Genomic DNA, 12268 nt, shown 5'->3' with positions numbered 1-12268 from the left:
TCAAGGGAAAAAAAAGACCTTTAATAGAATTGAAGCATTACTTTCCAACATTCTTGTCCAAACAGTAGACTTTATGAAAAGATGGACGACATTACATTTCAACAAGAGTGTATCCAAAACATTTGGAACGCCCCCTACTGAATGGCTGTGCCTTTAATCAACCGCTGTAAAGTTGTGTAGATATATATATATATATATATACTTATATTCTGCACGGAGTGAGGGAGTAGATATTGTCCACGATTTCCTTCAATTAAACCTTTTGAAAAATACATCCTTCATGGCTAATGTGACAGCTTGCAGGCAGCTGCTATCTAGCAAGCAGACGTTGTGTTTGACTGTTTCCATTGTAATGTATGATGAATCTGCCATACAAATCACTGAATCACATTTACATGGCTCTATTGATGTAGTTATGTAGATTTAATTATGTACTTAAATTCTGCACAGAGTGAGACAGTGGATATTGTCCCCAATTTTCTTCGATTAAACCTCATGAAGAACAGATCCTTATTGGCTAATATGAAGGTGTGATGAAATTGGACATGTGTCATTAGAAGATAGACTTTAGAAAAACAGTTGCCCTAGTCTTTAAAAGAGGGAAAAATATAACATGTAATATATGAGATTAGTTTGGTTTATGTCTACCAGCCTGAATTGATAAGAGATTTGCGATCATCTGCTCTTCTCTTGATGCTGAAGTGGCGAATGACCACAGCCATCACCACCAGAGACACTAGGAAAGCTGTGGCAAAGAATATGGTGCTGATGTTGGTGTTCAGGATCTCCCTTATACTCCGACCTTCCTCACCCGGTTCAGCTTTTTTAAGAAGTGTTGGAGGAAACACTGAAAGACAACAGAGCAAAAGTTTCTTTGATGGGGTAGATCTGGAGATGTATTTTAAAAATGACAGAAAATAAAGATGGAAGAGGCAAATTAATTTAGATTGTTAGAGACAGGAAGACAGATATATATAAATACAAAAATAGAGACACAAATATACAGATTGATATAGGGCGCCACAGGAATGAGTCCGAAAACCCTGAAGTAAGTAAGCATTTGAGCACCATGGGGTCTATCCTCTCAAAGTCGACGGGGATTATGAATGGGTTTGTGGTTAGACGCCTGAAATAAGGTCTGTGATTAACTTAAGCTTAAGAGATGTTGGCATTTTGTTAGATGACATAAACTGAGTTAGGTAATACCCCCTCTTGTGAATTTTGAAATGTTTATGCGTCCTCAAAAAGGCAGTTGCTAAAAGTGGCTAAATGACACTATAGTGGTTGTCTGGGACATAAAACGGCATCAAGCCTCTCACTAGTCCATGATGTCTTCTGTAGGTTTAATCTTTGGGTTAAGGTGAATATTAGGTTAATAAACTATTTATTAAGGTACACGGATTAGTTTATCGGAGATCGTTTGAAGCATAACGGTAGTGACGTCAAAATCATCCGGCCGTGGTGTAGTTAGCTGTAGCTTAACGTTAGCTTTTTACTTCTGGCGGCCGCTTCAACGCTTCAAACATCATTAAAATGGAGTTCATTTGTGAAGATTATCCTGCTGGACAAAACGCCTACGCATCAGAAACGTGTGTTTGCCACAGAGCTTATTTTCTGAAATGATCCAAAATCCAATGAAAACATCCCATAGGCGAATTCTCGATAGACCCCATGGCTAAGCTACTTCCGGGTTGGCCTACAAAAATACGTCTTATGGTTTGTTCTCTATAGAGACTGTTCAATAAATACGGATATAAAGAGGGATGGATCCGAGGCCTATTCTAATCATGGCAAATGTTCAGCCTGCCCAACTTAAGCCAAATATCCTTTCACCACAAGTTTAAAAAATAAAAAGTATTTTCCGTGTCGACTCAGCCAATCAGAAAATACTACTTCCAAATATTATGTTATACTAATATCTGATTGGTTGGTTTCGCCATATAAAATATGAAGGTGCAGTGAGAGAGGTTGTCAGTTTTTTTTTTGTCAGGACACTCAAATAGGAAACGATACAATCGAGCAGATTTTGTCGCTGAAGGTCGCTCGTGTGGCGTGCTGCTGGGACACAGTGTGATACAGAGAGTTTTAACAGAGCTAGAGAGAGGTAAAAAAATAGAGCTAGAGCGATATAGAGATATTTAGATAAAAAAGACAAAAAAATGAGGGATAGAAATAGATGGAATGGATTTAAATGTAAAGATAGAGATACATCAATACAGAAATTGACAGACAGACAGATAGATATTAACCTTCGGCGGGCGTGTTACTCTTGATCATCACATCAGGCATGACATCGTTCATTATCATGACATCGTCTTCATCCACTGCAACTTCTGGCACAGCCTGACTGACAAACCGCAAAGGACCCTGGGTAATGGAGTGGCTGACTGTCTCCTTGCCCAGCGCTCTCTTGCGTCGGCGGGACGGTTCCTTCAGACAGCCCTGAGCGCACCTGGAGAAGGGACTGCCGATCTCACAGAGGATGACGGAGCAGGTGATGTACACCTGTCAGGAAGCAGGGAGGAGGACTTACATCAGAGGAAACCAGATCATATCTTAATAAGACAAATATATTTAATTTTATGTTCTTTCTTTTTCTCTAATCTAGTTTATTTATCTACATTTCCAGCGCTCAGGCTTATACCCAGTTTGTATTTTTAAATGATGCATCATTTTTGCATATGAAGGGGCCAATTCTCAGCGAGGTGATCTGGCACTACTACCACCCGACGTCCCTGACGCCCAGCCACCACCATCGGACTGGGTCGTCACCACAACCACGCCGTCCTCATTCATGCACAGCCTGCTCCGACCTCCACCTTAGCTGCGAGGAATTGTGGTATAGCGTCATGAGATAACACTTGTTATGAATTGGCGCTATACAAATAATGATTGATTGATTGATTGAAGTTTGCCTCCAATAGGCCGCTTAATGGTTCAGTTTAATACAGACAAACAACACTGGAGCACACAGGATGGTGTTTGCTCTGTAGGGCAGTCAGGGGGAAATTTAACCCTTTGCAGGTGTTTTCGGAATTAAACCAAATTGTCTTTTTGACTCAGTTGCAAAGGTTTAGTTGGTGCAAAAGCCTTGCAATCCTTTTTTTGAATAAAGCCCTCAATGATAATGAAACACCGGCAGCAAGTAAATGTCTTACACTTTATCATGCTTACAGTGTCTTTTTTCATCCATCTCTCACAGAAACAGCTCAGTGCCAACTTTGAGAGTAACATTTTGCTGAAAGTCTGGTGTGATGTTGTGTTTGTTATCATTACCTGATCATAGTTCCCCGTAAATTTGAAGGCTTGAACCTCAAATTTGAATGAAGTTGGATCATCAGATCGGTAGACTTTGAGTGTTTCATCCTTGTTACAACTGTAAGAAAAATACATTTTAATGCCACAAACCATACAATAAGGGCGCACTCACACTACGACCAGTTCCTCCGTACCGCGCTGAAGCATGATTGTCCCCTTCCCCATTCCCCCGCTGGCCTTAACTCACACTGCTCCAGGACTGACCCGGCCTGAGCACGGTTACCTCTTGTACATAACGACATAATACAACACATGATCATGAAGCGTGATTATGAAAAGTTAACAAAAACAGGTGGACGTAAAGAATGAAAAACTAAAAAAGGGATGCACATCGGAGAACAGCACAGCTACTTTACTGATTTTGTGGCTTATTCTGTGTAATTTAAGTCAGATACAGCCACTCCTGGTTTTCACGATAAAGGAAGGCTGTCCACATTTGTGCCTGTGCTTGTGCATAAGCAACTGTACCGTGCTGAGGCAACACCTCTTCCAACCATGCCAAGGCCAAGGAATTGTACGGTGGTTAAGCACGAATCAGAGCACTCGCACTAGTCAAACAAACTGGACTTTGACGGAGAAGGGACATGGTACAGATTGCCTACTGTGAGCGCGCCCTAACAAGGATGAAAGGACCACTCCCGGGACATTGAAGCCAAAATATTTGGAGCCCTCCCCAGTGACTGGCTACGGTATAGGTCATAAAGCACGCCTCCTCAATGTTGACAGATGGGACCAGATTTTTTCTCAAACACGGTTTCGGTCGTTGTGGATGAGTGTTGCAAAGCGGGATTTTCTGGCACAACTTCGCCAACTAACAAGGTGCATGAAAAGTGAAAGGCTTTGAAGATGTCAAAAAGGTCCAGCAACACTTGTAGTATGAAGAGCAACTTTATTAACTAATTAGCCCGTCACATTTCAGTTTGTGGCCTTCATCTGGGTGGTAGATGGATGCTGTCATGCTGATCAGAGAAGAGTAGAAAAGACGAGAGGAAACGTGATGAACACGAGTCATTGAACTTCTGACGGTCAGCGCCTATCAGAGGGGGTACTGTCTTCACTTTTGATCAATGGGAGGAGGTGGAGACAAGTTTTCCATCTTTACTATGATGGTAAAAACATGTTATCAAGTCACTCTGAGGGAAAGAACATTGTTATCTTCTGACACATTTTCTAATTAAATAGTCAAAACTTTACCCGTTCTGGATGAGGCTGTAGGACAGGCTGTTGTCAGGGTTGTCATCAGGAGTTGCTTTGCACGACTCGACAAACACTTGAACGTTTGAAAGCTCAGACTGAGCCTGAATGCCCATGTAGATAGTCTGCAACAGCTTCACCTCCACTGGGTAGGCTTTGGCCGGCACCTTATTTGAAAAGTTTCCATCACGGAAAATCTCAAACGTGTAGCCAAAGCTGCCAAAGCTGGACTCGGTGAAGATGTAGTCGGACTTGTGGAGAGAGAAGTAACTGGAGATGCTGATGGTCTTGGGAAACTGGCAGGAGAATCCAATCTTGACCGTCTTTCTTCGGACTATAACCTCGGTGGGAAGCTCGAAGGAGTTGATCTCATTCTGGAAGATAATGAAGTCTCCTTTGTCCTGCATGCAAGACAAATTAAAGATGTAAAAACCAATAAGTGGCTGATGTTCACACAATTTGGATCATTATCCACTCAGTAGAAGTATGCATGTTAGTCGTCAAATACAATTCCATAAGTTAGGAAGTAATCTGATCTTGGAGACTTGATGCGTTTGTACACACCTCTATTTTAGTGCCGCAGGCGCTGAACGACATGGTGCCCATGATGTGGGTGCTGTTGGAGGTAAGCGAACATGACGAGTCTCTCAGCTCCAGAAAGTTCTCATCGATCCCCGGCATGGAGGCTTTCTCCAGGACCACCATCATCTTGTTGGGCAAGCACTGAACGCTGGCCTTTCCTGTAAAATGAAATCCTATGTTTACAAGATTTACCATAAAATCCAAGACAACAAGTATGGTAAGCGGAGGGGCTGGGCGGCTCCGAGTGGCTCGGAGGACGTGTAGCGTGTCTGCACGGTGACGCCACCAGCAGTGCACGCAGACACAATATTACCTGAGCCAACCCACCTAGGGCAGTTCTGCAGCTGCCTATATTATTTATATTATTTAATAATATTTAACTTGGTAGCTGGTGGCGCAGTGGTTAGTGCGTGGGCCCCATGTATGGAGGCTGTAGTCCTCCAAGCGGGCAGCCCAGGTTCGAATCCGACCTGTGGCTCCTCTCCCGCATGTCATTCCCCACTCTCTCTCTCTCCCTTTTTTCAAACTCTATCTACTGTCCTATCTCTACAATAAAGGCAGAAAACACCCAAAAATAAATCTTAATATTTAACTGGATGCAAATCAAACAAATGCCTACTACCACGGCCAGCAGGTATTTTGATTACCAGTTTAAAGCATTGTTAGGTGTTAACTGGTTTGTTCTTTTTACGTTTTGTATTTTGTTTATTTCAGTGTTCAGATTTAATTTCCTGTTTTATTTGTTCTCTTTCTTCCTTCCTGCTTGTTTCTCTTGTGTGAATTATTTTGTGCTTTATTTCCAAGTTTTAGGGTTTGAGCACGGTTGCGTTCACACCTCGACGTGGACCGTGCTCCAGTACACAAGAATTGTGCCCGAGGCCATCTCTTTAAGTAGACACGGTCACAATACCTGAGTACGGTACAAGTACGGTAAGAGAACGGTACGTTTGTGTTCGCACCGATCAAATGAACCGGACTTTGGGGGTCAAGCGTACTCGGATCTGGGCCCGGGTCCCTAATGTGAAACCACCCTAACTAACTATCACCGTCTCAACTGTACAGAACAAGACAAAAAATAACTAGTGACAAACCTTGAATGATGGTTGCTTGGGTCACCATGACAACAACACACCTCATCTCTGATTGGCTGAAACACAAAACGTTAAAATATAAATAACAATCATCATAATGTCAGTTTAACTTTAATGCTTTGAATGAATTAAGAAGATAATTTAAAATCAGTTCTGATGTGCGATAGACAAATTATAATCTTTGTAGTCACTCCAGAATATCCAAAGAAACATCTCTGCGTGCATGCCATGGCAATAAAACAATCATCCATTCTGTTCCGCGTGTGTATGAATCCACTCACGTTTCATTTGTCTCTGCAGTGAAGCAGACGGGAATTAATCTGTACATGTCGCTCTGCAGAGGAGTCCAGCTCAGAGTCATGCTAGCTTTTCCAAAATTTTCTTCCTTGACCACTTTAGTTATGTTCCGAGGGCCGCTCACCTGGAAGTCCTTGATGCTGCAGGAAAATGGAAAACATGTTAAATGTATGCATCAATATCCTTTTGTCATCAACAAGGAGGAGAGCCAGGGGTAGACCCAGAGCTCATTGGACGGATTATATATCCCGTCTGGTATGGGAATGCCTTGGGATCACCCAAGAGGAGCTGGAAAACGTTGCTGGGGAGAGGGAAGTCTGGGGCAACCTGCTTAGCATGCTGGCACCGCGACCCAGCCATGGATAAGTGGAAGATAGAAGGATGGATGGATGTCAACGGGACATTAATCTGACTTGTACGTCTTTGTTAAAGGATATTTCTTTCAACCAAATTAAAATGCATGGTCAACAAATCGTGAACTACCTTGCATGGTTTGCCTGTGCTTGGGCGTAAATCTGGAACGTCTGCCCCACAGTGGCGTAAAGCACGTCATCATGTGACGGCGTTGCAGACAGGAACATGGGCTGAACATGACCCAGTTCACAGTTTGGAATTGGAGAAAGAACTGAAACATTAACAGAAAAGACATTTAAGACAGAAAAACAACGTAATTTCTATAAACTTACACATCCGTAGTGGTTTATAGTGGAGAAGTCGCAATATCAGAATTGTAGACTTTGATATGATACCAGTAAAAATCAATATCAATGCCATGTCAACAAATATAGAAGTCCTAGACACTCAATATTGGGTATAAAATCCTGCAGACTTTCGCAATTGCATAAATAAGTTGGCAACATTTTGAAACAGATCGTATTCATTGTATAATTTAGACAGTGAACCCTTCTCTGCTCTCTGTAAAATACATTAACTCTGTTTAATCCATATGATGAAGAAAAAAGGAGAATTAACTTTTTTTAAATGTCACATATTATCAAAATCCAGACACAGCTCATTTACATATTTAAAGGTACAGACATAGAAACAGCCTGTTCTGAGCAGGGCTGAAATAGAGGGGTTTATAGACATGATCAAATATGGGATCAGAGTGGATTTAGAACAAGAAACTTCACACACATGTTTTGAGAAGCTCTGAGACTTATTTACACTGAAGAGGAGGAGAATATGTCATATTTAAATCCAACAACGTTTTCTTCAGTGTCAGACAATCGCCCCAGGTGTGTCGTGCTATCAAATCTTTATCTGATGTTTCTGAGTGACCTACTCTCCACAGTGAACTGCAGCTTGACTTTGCACAGAGATGGTTGGTTCACATTGGACACCTCCCGCGTAACAGTCGTTCCATCGGCGTAGGTCAGAGTGATGTTTTTGGTGGGAAAGTCCTCCAGCATTAGCTCGAACACGTGGACGTTGACCCCCACCTGACCTGAACTCATCAGTGTGCACGTAGTCTGAGAGGACAGAAAAAGTAAAAGAGTTGAATGTCTTAGAATTTACACAAAACCTTGGCATGTGTTTATGAATTTTCTTATTCTGAATAACTGCTTGCGCGGGAAAAAAAAAAATGAATATTTTAAGTCCTGATGTCATGGATCTTTACAACTCCTCTAAGCACTCCATGTCATCATGCATGTAAACCATTATGAGTAAATCACCTCATCCAGAGTGAAGTTTTGGGGAACTGTAGCACCTTTGGTGAAACGACATCTCACTTTGTCTCCGTCAGGATCATGTGCCAGAAGACGCACCGTCGTAAAACAGTTCTGAGGAAACCTGCAGGGCAAAAAAACTCACATTTTGAGATGAGCCGGATCGAGGTTGGCTCTTTTTCTGACTACAAACAAACCGCACAGAGTCCATCCAAGAAAAGAGCGGATTGAGACCCACCTTTTCAAGCGGTCTCTGTACGGTTGTTTGGTCCACACCAGGGTTTGATTGACAGCTTTCACACCAGCACAAACAAAACCCAGGACTCCAGCTTGTTTTAACCGAGCCGAACAGGTGTAAAAAAAAAAAAGGGCCTAAATCACTGCTCACTGCGCAACATACCAGTTGTCATATTCATTCTGTTTTTAAGTTTGTTTATGCTTTCAATCTGCATCATCTGTTCAAAAAATATAAATTTTGTATGTTGGAAAAAAATAACTTTAGTCAAAGCTGCGTGTGCATGATTGTTATTTGACATTTGTTATTATCTGATAGAAACATCAGTATCAGGTGGTATTTGTACTCTGCGTTACCTGCAGAGCTCAGTCATGTGATATAAATAAAGATTGTGTACCGTAAAGAGGACACGGTGGTGGTTACTGGACAACTGTTGACTTCTTGTGTGTCAGATCGAGTCCCCAGGTCCAACTCAACAGAAGACGTCCAGTTTGTTTTTCCTTCCACATTTGACGCCCAGCAGCAGCCAGAGTCACTGAGAGGATGTCGATGTGACATGTTAATAATCATGAACAAATTATTCCACAAAGTTTCTTTCTAAGAGCTGACATCCCATTTCTGCAGAGTACAAACTTTTGCAGGAGCTGCAGATATTTCAGTCATCACTTTGCTTCACTAAAGCTAAACCAACCCTTCACAAAACCCTTTGTCTCAACCTCTTTGCAAACCACATTCAGGATGCACCCACAGCTGAGACACCCACAATCATTTAAAGGTCACAGATGTTGCAAAATCCACGTCACCATGTTTCTCTAACTCTAATATGTGTCCCTAGTCTGTCTACAAACCCCCCAATGATGAGAAAAGTCCATCCTCTACATATTTTGCCTCTTCCACTTTTCAGAAAATGTGTGCTCAAACAGGCCGTTTGGAGTTATTTTGTTTATGCACTAAAAAATAAATGAATAAAAGTATTTATTTAAGACTTACGATGGAAATGCATTGTAGCATTGCTAATCTCTTGGACACTTCTGTAAATTCTTCAGAATGATAAAGATTAAAAGAATACTGTCTGAAGAAAAATAATAACATTCAAAAAATCTGGGTACCTGATTTTATTTTTATATTTTATAACTCATGCATGAAAGGCTTAAGGTTGCCATTTGATGCATTGTACCAGAGTTAGCTTATAGCTAGTTTACATCTGTAGTCCCTTAGCAAACAACATCACTACCTTCAGTCCTGATCTCTGAGGAGAGTAAAATCTGTCTGAACGTTTCGGTTCCTGTGAGCTGGTCTTACCTCAGAGAGAGGGAGCTGTGATTGGTGGAGAGGGTCGCTGTCGTGTGCGCTTCAGACTGACACCACCTGTCCTGTCCCATGCTGTCCTGATCTGTTAGAAGGACCTTGGACGAATCGAGACTGGTGCACACTCCACCGTCGCACTGGAAGGACGGCTTGTCACTGCATGACCCTCTGCCATTCTGTCTGTGATGGAGGGTCACCTACAGGGATGGAAACATCGTCAGCATCACAGCTCAAAATGTAAAGAAAGAGCAGAAATGTTCTTTGATTTTCTTTCTTTTGGATTCTTCTCTCTTTGTTTTGTCTCAGCCGGTTGTAAAAAAAAATATAGCCTCGATCATTTTGTAGAAGGAAAGTCAGTAAGAAAGATGCAGATAAATGACCAACGACTGAAACTCTAAATTTAAAGGTGACAAATCTCCTCTTTTTCAACCAGTTTCAATAGGTCTCAGAGCTCCCCAAAACATGTCTAAAAAATTCACATTAGCCTCTCAAACTAGCGTTCACAGCCATAATGTTATAAAAAATCTGACACCAACAAAAGAACATTTTTCAAGTACAATTTCAAGATATAGATATGAATAACAACAACACAAACTCAAAGAACAAACACCGTGATGTAACCACAGCAGAAGTTGTTTTTCAAGGTCTCATCCACATATTTGGTGCTGGCCTAGCAACATTTTTAAAACCCAACGAAGAAGAAGAAGACTAGCAATATTCATAATTGAGTGCTGTCAGATGGCATCCCCCTAGGGAGGTTTTTTACAGTTGTCATTTCAAAATCTGCATATTTTGAGCCCCTGCTACGCGCAGTTTGTCAGCCCTGAGCGGTTTCCTGACTTTCCTGTTGAAAAGCAGCACCTCTGTCTAGAATGATCCAACATTGATCCACTCTGAGCACTCGGCAACGTTTAGCAAAGTTACAGAGGAGACGAGAAACGTCAGAACCAGACTCGTCTGCTGAGACTGTGATGAGCCCACAGAATCCAACGTTTGAATCCATTTGCAGTTTTTTAAAATAAAAAATAAAGATGAATTTAAGGAGGAAGGTGATTAAACATCGTGTACCTGATACGTCCCGGCCTTTTCCTTTGGGGGCCTGAGGCTGATGCTGCCTCCGTAGAAGCTGGATGCTGAAGCGGTTCCGTGCAAAGCGAACAGCAGCAGGATGATCGCACCTGCTTCCATCGTGTCTGACTCTTTCTGTCTGTGTAAAAAGCTCCCACAGTATGTTTCATTCTCTGCGACTGGAGAGGCGGATTCTTTCAGCCTCGCCAAACAGGAATAACCGGATCCCTGCTCGAGTCCTTTCAGAATATTTTTGGAAACTATTGTACACGCAAATGACTAATGAATAATCGGAGATAAAGAGTTTCTTTGGTATTTGCTTTTGTTCCTTATTCAACCAACTGGAACGTAGGCTGATAAATTCATGGGCAAACATCCTGAGAATCCTCTTAGAGAGCTCCTAAATTCGCTTAAAAAAATCAGAGAATAGGAGTAATGAAAGAGACTCTCAGAGCGAGGAAGAGAAAGAAACTTAGCGAGGAGGCATGGTCAAGCTCATTGCTATGACACATTTATTCAACAGCTGTGATTGGTTGAGCAAAGACTGACAGTGAAATCGATCAGGCCCAATCATAGAATCTATGACACTGTAAATGGTAAATGGACTTGAGCTTGTATATTTCTTTTCTAGTCTTCTGACTACTCAAAGAGCTTTTACACCGCAGGTCAGACCTACACATTCACACACTGAAGGTAGATGCTGCTTTGCAAAGTGACCATCGGAAGGAACTAATCCCAGTCATACACAAGCACCAACACAGGTGGAGCAGCGGGAGCAAATTAGGGTTAAGTGTCTTGCTCAAGGACACATCGGACATGTTGCTGCAGGAGCTGGAGATCAAACCCCCGACCTTCAGGTTGAGAGACTACCGACTCTACCAAATGATCCACATCCGCATCTCTGTTCGATACACAATAAGACGTACTTTGAATGTATAACACCGACAAGATTTTTAAAGTCACTTGCTCACTTGTGCAGCAGCTGATTCACATGCTGATTGTTACATCATCATTTAAGAGTCTTAAGAGTGATTGATGCACCTGTGGAGGTAACCCACGTGTAGAGAAACTCAACAAGCATGTCTCACTTTGCACTGAACAAAGTCAGAGAGGGATTACAATATCTGCATGAATCATTATTGTCTCTTTAGTCTGACTATGAGTCAATGAGATTCTTGAGTTTGAAGAACATTTCTCTGTTCCCTCTTCAGCTTGAGAAACTCTTTATCCTGTTAAAAGTCCTCCTCACAGTTTGACACCTCAGAGGCTCTCTGGAGGGCTAAGACACTTTGTGAATAACTTTGTTTACGAGGATCTAGCCTGTACTTTAAGGGGGAATTCTTAGAAACTGATTTGCTCTAGGACCTTTGTCTCTAGGAGAGACTCTGTACTTGCTTTGTGAACTTGGCCCCTGTACTTTAAGTTTACCTTTGAAGTAAAGGGGCAGGTTTTTTCTTTTGCAGCACCCGAGTCTCAATTGTTGTGAAGAGGAGAAATTAAACATT

The 12268-nt window shown here is 41.9% G+C and overlaps 1 protein-coding gene across 1 annotated transcript; it reads right to left on the bottom strand.

Annotated features, from left to right (window-relative positions):
- Positions 1-10920, bottom strand: LOC132977665 (uncharacterized). The gene is made up of 13 exons (XM_061042464.1): positions 10764-10920; positions 9690-9892; positions 8785-8922; positions 8159-8276; positions 7768-7954; positions 6966-7107; positions 6467-6622; positions 6186-6241; positions 5077-5252; positions 4513-4913; positions 3277-3376; positions 2250-2505; positions 1-847 (listed from the first exon to the last, which is right to left on the bottom strand). Exons 1-13 carry the CDS (start codon positions 10881-10883, stop codon positions 645-647), a joined length of 2256 nt encoding a protein of 751 aa, XP_060898447.1. The 5' UTR covers positions 10884-10920; the 3' UTR covers positions 1-644.
- Positions 10921-12268: the final 1348 nt, after the last annotated feature.

Source organism: Labrus mixtus, chromosome 1 (genome assembly GCF_963584025.1).
Source record: "Labrus mixtus chromosome 1, fLabMix1.1, whole genome shotgun sequence".
Classification (NCBI taxonomy): Eukaryota; Metazoa; Chordata; class Actinopteri; order Labriformes; family Labridae; genus Labrus; species Labrus mixtus.
This window is presented reverse-complemented; position numbering and strand designations above follow the sequence as displayed.